Genomic DNA, 7,823 nt, shown 5'->3' with positions numbered 1-7,823 from the left:
ACCTGGCAGCTTGGACCAGATTTTCTGCGAGATCAAGTGGAGCAATGGCCAATATAGCAGAGCTGTTCTGAGAACAACCTCCCAAAGAGAGTCAAAGTTGTGATAACTGCCGATGCCATAGAAGTCGATACACTATCCGACAGGATCAATATCGAACGATATAGTAGCTACACTAGACTCCTGCAGGTCACGGCAAGAGTGATGAACATTTACAAAAGGAAAACGTTCTCTGGTGCTGTAGCTACACCAACAGCAAAGGAAATTAACGATGCAGAGTTGTTCTGGATTATTGATGACCAGTATGCTAAATTATCCCCAAGAGTTCGAGACGATGGTGTCATTGTGGTGGGAGCTCGGGCCCAAAGACACATTAATTTCATTTACAACAACCAGGAAGTGCCGCTATTGCCAGCACACCATAGATTTTCGAAGTTATACGTTACACATGCGCACAAAAGGAGTCATTGTGGAGTACAGTCAACTGTGGCCCGGGTTCGTTTGAGATACTGGATACTAAATCTACAGAGAGTGGCTAAGAGTGTTAGACATCATTGCGTACCCTGCAAGAAAAGAAAAAGAGATATGTCTGGACAGCAGATGGGCCAGCTACCCCTGGGACGATTGAGACCCTCTCCTCCATGGTCATACATCGGCATTGACCTGTTCGGCCCGTTTACGATTCGTGGTGAGGTCAACAAGAGGGCTAGGGGAAAGGCCTATGGGATTGTGTTTAGCTGCTTCGTCACTCGAGCCGTACATCTAGACCTTGCCACTGACTATGGCACAAGTAGTTTCCTACAAGTTTTTCGTAGGTTCGTGTCAATAAGGGGGTATCCAGCCGAAATATACAGTGATGGTGGTAGTCAATTGGTTTCTGCCTCAAAGGAGTTAAAGCGAGTAATGGATGGTTGGGAGAAGTGTGATCTTCGTGAATTTGGCATCACCAATGGCACTACGTGGAAATTCTCGGCAGCAGACTCTCCTTGGCAGAATGGAGTGACAGAGATACTGATCAAAGGTATAAAGAAAGCAATACACCATGCTATTGGGGACCAGGTTCTTCCATACAACGAGTTGCAGACTGTGCTTTTTGAGGTATCCAACTTAGTGAATGAAAGACCAATAGAGAGGCATCCAACCAATCCTGAAGACGGTGCATATCTGTGTCCAAACAATATGTTATTGGGACGTGCTACGACTAGAGTTCCAAGTGGACCTTGGAAGATCACAAATAACCCCCGGCATCGTGTCGAGTTTATCCAGAACATAATCAAGGCTTTCTGGATAAAATGGAATAGGGATTACTTTCCATCATTGATTATAAGACAAAAATGGCACCATGAGAAGAGAAACATGCAGATCGGTGATGTGGTGTTACGGTGCAAGACAGCAACGTGGTTCGTGGAAAGTGGAGAATGGGGTTGATTACCGATGTGTATCCCGATATGAGTGGCAAAGTAAGGACAGTGCAAGTTCAGTTAAAAGGTGAAGAGAGAAACGGAAAGCAAATGATAACTCGAGCGGTGCAGAGACTGATAGTACTCGTGCCTGTGGATAGTGTCGATGAATAGTTAGTTTTTTTTTTTGTTTTTTTTTGTGGGGGCGGAGTGTAATGTTTTTGATAATCTCTTAGTCTTAGACAGCGCCCTCTGTGTCTTAATAGCAAATGACATTCTCAAGGTCAGAGATCACACCAAGGTGTTGCATACACACATGTATACATGTGAGATGAGAATAAGAATTCCTGTGATTTATAATCTTTAGTGTAGACGTTAAACAGTGTAAGATCATAATCATCATTTTATACATTAAGAAAGCTATGAGTAACCAATGCTATCATATTTAGTGAAGAAGCAGTTGATTAATTTAGATTTAGAGTTTTAGTTACTGTTATGTTATTATGTGACCACCTTTTGAGTATGTCCTTTTGAGTATGTACATCATACTAATATGGGCCTAGTGATGATTCTTTAATAGTTATAGCTGATTTGATAGAATGGTAATTAGTTGTATCGTTATCTTGCAGATTTCGAACATTGTGAACTTTGATTATCTGTTGTGGATTAAAGGATGTTTGAAAACGTTTAAACGTGTGACACGGGTATTCTTTACAGTTTATACTGTAGGGATATCTCCAAAATACAATTTACACAAACATATTGTATTTCTTATTTAATAGCAGCAATTATGCGACCATACATATTCATACAAATTTGAATGACATTATTTACTCCCCTATATATCTTGTATACAGTATTTTACCTCATTCTTTATATTTACATCAGCCCCGGCATCCAAAAGAAGTCTTGCAATATTAAGGTGATCTCTGAATTTATGTTTGGCTTCTAACAGCTTGTGAAGTGGAGTCTCTTTATACTGTAACACATTGGAAACAAAGAGAGTGAATGAATAAATGACAGCTCATATGATCATATTAATCAACATTCAAAGGAAATCCACACTTATTCTTAAATTTTAAACATTAATAATATAAAATACTAGTGCACAATAATACAATTATACTGAATGAGTGGGTAGGAATACAAACAAAAGTAATTTTTTTCTGCTTGATTCTCTCTCGCCCGGTTCATCACTTTTAAGGATGTAACCTCGGGAGAAGTATTTATTATTTATTTATTCATTAATTAATTTAATTTTTTTATTGTTTGCATCATGTTATGTAAATTGCAATATTTTTTGTACAAATATATTTCATATGAATTGAAATAAAAGTGACTTAACATCAACATTCAATGACTATAAATCAATATAATTAAGAGAAATTGTGATACAAATAATGTAAAATAGTAATTTAAGCAATCATATTTACGTTTCCGTTTCCGTTCCTTGGCACGTACTGGCCAAGGACATTTATTTCAACTTTTATATAAGGCCTTCGGCCCAAATAAAATATAATAGCTATTTACAGAGGGAATGATCACTTCTACGTTTAAATGAGTGATAAAGAAATTTACATAAACAACTTATTGTATTGATATCAGTAGTGGACATTAATTGAGTAAACTTAACTTTGGATGGATTAACAATAAAATACTTGAATATATAATGTTTACGAATATCAGTGTAACAAGGGCAAATTAAAGTAAAATGGTACTCATCTTCAACTAAATTTAATGTACAATGTTTGCATAATCTATCTTTTTTATTAATTTTTGACCATCTACCAGTTTCAATTTCTAATTCAAGGACTCCTAAACGCAACTTAGTAAGAATACGTCTATAATTAAAATTTTGTATATGCATTAAGTATAGTTCGATTGTAAAATTATATTTAAATGTCACATAATACTTAAGTCTGGAAAATAAATGAATTTTTGATGTTCAATATCAGTTAGACGAGTAGTTATTTCAGATATAAAAGCAACATTGTTCTCAACATATTGTTCATACCAATTATACCAAAACCTTTGAACATAATTTCTTCTTAATAAAGTACAACCAAGATTTATCGTTGGACTGTAATCTTCTTAACTGGAATCTATAACAACTGTAAATACAACTTTTACTATCTGCATTAATTAAACGTAACCAATAACGTAAAGCATTTCTAATACCAGCAACAGAAAGTGAAAATCTCCCGCATTCACCCATAACTGCCATAGTTGGAGCTGTGCTGCCTATTCCTAAAATAAATCTGCAAAACCTAGAGTGAAATTTTTCAATAATTGGTATGTCATTGATTCCCCAGATCTCACTGCTATACATTATTATTGGTACTATTTTTACATTAAAAATTTTGTTCCACAAATGTATTGGTAAGTTGCCAAATTGGTTATGTATTAATCGTTTTAAAGTAAAAAGAGCTTTGTTTGCTTTTGTACAGTTATAACTAATTGCATTCGTCCATGTGCCATTTGAATTAAACACTACACCAAGATAATTGTAAGATTTAACTACTTGTAATAAAACATCTTTATAATACAATTTTTCTATTTTTTTAAATTTTCCCCCATTTTTAAAAACGACAACATTACTTTTTTCAATATTAACAGTAAGACCCCATTTATCACAATAGACAGCCAATTTGTTTAAAGAAGATTGCAAACCAAAAACAGTGTCATTCATAAGAACAAGGTCGTCTGCATAAAGTAAATGGTTAATGAGAAAATCGCCAATTTCAATTTTATGTGTACGTTCCGATGTATTTAATATTTTACTTAAATCGTTAATAAATAAATTAAAAAGAAAAGAGGATAGAGGTGACCCTTGTTGAATACCAATTAAACATCTGAATTGATTACTGATAATACTTCCAACTTTTACATGGGCAGAAAGTTTGTCATACATTGAAATAATAATGTTAAGTATATTTTGTTTTAAACCTTCTTTCTTTAATTTAAATATAAGTAACTGATAATCAATTGAATCAAAGGCTCTTTTTAAATCAATAAAGGCAAAATATACTCTTCCTCTTTTTTTTGATAAATATTTATGAATTATTGTGTTTAAAATAAAAACATTATCCATGGCCCGATGACCCTTCCTAAAACCTGCTTGTTCCTGATGAAATAAATTATTATCTTCTGCCTAATTATTTAATCTAATATTTATTATGTAAATAAAAACCTTACCAAGTAGTGGAATCAATGAAATGCCCCTATAATTACTGGGATTATTTTTGTTACCCTTTTTGTAAATCGGAATAATGAGACTTGTTGCCCATTGGGTAGGATATATATATTCCCGTTTTAAATATCATGTTATAAAGTTTTGTAATTAAATCAATAACAAAATCTGGTGAGTGGATAAATATTTCAATGATTAGTATTTGGTGGGGCATGCAGGTCATTAGGACCTTTGTGGAATGTCCCTACCAGCAATGTATACTTCAGTAGGGTGGGGTATGCTGGTTATAAGGCACTATTGGAGTGATGTTAGACAATATATTAGTACATTGAAGCGCTTAGAGGCTTTGTTAAGGCATTAAGCGCTATATAACAACGACATGTTATTATTATTATTGTCACTTGCTTTGTCATGATTTATTTCTGTCATGTAATTATGTTGCGTGGATGGCCAACTGGCAATATGAAAGAAATTAAATTGAATTGAATTAAATTGAATCTAGCAGAAATCATCAGAGACGTGGCAGTGCCAGGGTGGGTAGGGTGTGTAGAAAAAAAAGAAGTTTGGATGGGCAAGTAATTAAATTTATGTGAAGTCTCATAGTCATATCCAGGGCCCTTATACACATCTAGATGTGTATAAGAGACAGGTATAGTTCGGTCAAGGTTTACTGAGATGGAAGGTTGGATCAGAAATAATAATAATAATAATAATAATAATAATAATAATAATAATAATAATAATAATAATAAATAATAATAATAATAATATTAAATAATAATATATATTTATTAACCATGGAAAATTAAAAATTGAACAGTAAAATTTAAATACAAAATATTAATGCTGTACTTCACTAATTCCATGAATACAACATGGAGAATACGAAAAAGTCAACATAAAATAGAACCATTATTAACATTAGAAAAATCAGCAAATTAAATGGATTAAAATACCCTGGCCTAGTAGACGGTAGGCCTAGCCTAGGATAGGCTAGCGTTGACCTCCTGTATTTTAATGCTAAACAAACATTTAGGCCTAGGCCTATAGACTTAATAGGAGGCTACTACATAATATGCCTATAATAATAGTAATTACATCATTCATAAGACATAGGCAGCTCGACTCCACCAGCCTGGCCTTGCATTTCACAACAGCCTTCTATAGACAAGTGTCACCGTCAGACAGGCCTTAATCAAGTGCCAAGGTCTGTGACCTAAATAACACGTAAAAGTTTCAAATAATGATGTGTCTGGGCCTAGCCTACTGCTCAGTTGGGCATCGAACAGTGGCTCCACAAAAAAAAAAAACCCTTCGAAGTATCAAAAACTAAAACCATATGAGGCCTATATTTCACGAAAAATGTAAATTAATAGTATTGTTTATTGTTATAAGTCTTGGCTATTAACAATAATAATGCAATTGTGATAAATGCTTGTGATGATGGATCAATAAATTTGAAGATAGTGAATTGTCATTTAGTGTTTATAATGAATAATGTGTTGTTTCCTATACGTACCCTGTCTTGCAAATTGACATTGCGTGCAGAAATCATCAGAGATTTTCTCATTTCCTGTGCATAGCCGAGTTTTCCAATGTGATGTAGAATACACTCATCAAAATACTACACAATGAACAAGGAATATGAAAACAGAGAATACAACACATCATCTCTTTAAAAATATTTTTTAAGTAATTTAATTTTATGGAGTATCTAATTAAAATTGCAATTATTGAATTCAGTGCTCAATACAGATCAAAACAAGATCAAACACGATTGTGAAATTTTCATGTAAAGCTGATTTTCAGCAAACTTATAAACCAATTTTTTTACATTCATTTTGCTGTATCACACAACATGGACGCCCTATGTTTTGTACATGTTAAAAATCATCATTTAAAAAAACAAACAATTAGGTATTGTATTTTTTATGGAAAATTTAATTAAAAGTATAATTATTCAATCCAATGTTCAATGTGGACCAAAACAACACCAAACATGAATGGAAATTTTGTATGTAAACATGATTTCCTGCAATTTTAGAAGTTTTTTTTTTTGGCCCATGATGAACTGCTGCCACTCAGCCAAGCAATGTAAAGAAATGTTATTTTTACACGTTAACGATGCGGAAATTTAAACAATAAATGAACAATATTGATCGTAAAATACAATAAAATATCATATTTATATTGTGGATAATGATTAAAATATGTTTTAAGTGTAATAAATTGTTGTTGTTAGGTAACAATTGATGTAGAGTGGTGTATGGTATGTTGTGTATAGATGCTGTGTTGTTGTATTTTGTGTGTTGATGTCGTAATTGTAATGATACATAATTCTACTCACCGGCTGCACGTAGTCCATGGCTTCTGCCGTCGCTGATTTCAAACTCTCAGCGACGACACCACGTGGTGGGCTGAAGAACACAATCTCATATAATAACGGGCGGCCGAACTACGAAAACAACAAAATACATGATAACAAAACACATTCAGCTATCACACATACACAAAATATCACATATAAACACAACTTAATCACATCATATAATTACATTAAATAATCACAATCAATCAAATATTCAAATATTATTACAAATTAACTAACAATTTAAAGCTAAATCGTTTAAATTCGTAAATTTTAGCATTTTTTTTCTGAACGCTTTTCCCTATTCTTTTGCATTGAAAATTTTTTAGTTCATTTAGGGTTTTGTTCAGATCATAATTTTTTTTATGAATTTTGTATTTTTAACATTCTAGATATATTTCTTTTGTATAAAGGTTTGAAAAGAATACAGACAATGATATGTTCTGGCTGTTTTTGCAGATTCAGGGCAGCGCTGTCCCCTATTCCTGTAGCCGGAGGGTCATGGTGATGTCTTTCCCGATCCTGACTCCACACCCACCAATAAGATTCAATAAGATTCATTAAGATTCAATAAATTCAATATGATCCATTAGATTTAAGTTATTTGAATATGTCTCTTTGGAGTTCTTTGTTAGTTTACTTTTTTCTTTATTCCTCTCTGAAATTGTACCTTGATCAATCACTTGAATTTCATTTGTACCCTGTTGTTCAAATGACAATAAAGAATATCGTATCGTATCGTATCGTATCGTATCGTTTTATCCACTAGCTAACATTTTTCTTTATCATTAGGCCTATGCTGACTTCAGAGAAAATTCCCTATTCTTTATCATTAGATACATAAAATCTGTTATCCCATTTGTTCGGA

The 7,823-nt window shown here is 33.1% G+C and overlaps 1 protein-coding gene across 1 annotated transcript in view; it reads right to left on the bottom strand.

Annotated features, from left to right (window-relative positions):
• LOC117121884 overlaps positions 1-6,195 on the bottom strand; it is a 22,218-nt gene extending 16,023 nt beyond the window's left edge. Inside the window, exons 1-2 of the mRNA XM_033267271.1 lie at positions 6,107-6,195; positions 2,263-2,376 (exon numbers count right to left, since the gene is read on the bottom strand). Of these exons, the coding sequence (XP_033123162.1) occupies positions 2,263-2,376; positions 6,107-6,157 (165 nt within the window). The 5' untranslated portion in view covers positions 6,158-6,195. The remainder of the gene's footprint in view (positions 1-2,262; positions 2,377-6,106) is intronic.
• Positions 6,196-7,823: the final 1,628 nt, after the last annotated feature.

This window comes from Anneissia japonica, unplaced genomic scaffold (assembly GCF_011630105.1).
Source record: "Anneissia japonica isolate Jap-2015-1 unplaced genomic scaffold, ASM1163010v1 scaffold5262_len82832_cov119, whole genome shotgun sequence".
Taxonomy (NCBI): domain Eukaryota; kingdom Metazoa; phylum Echinodermata; class Crinoidea; order Comatulida; family Comatulidae; genus Anneissia; species Anneissia japonica.
This window is presented reverse-complemented; position numbering and strand designations above follow the sequence as displayed.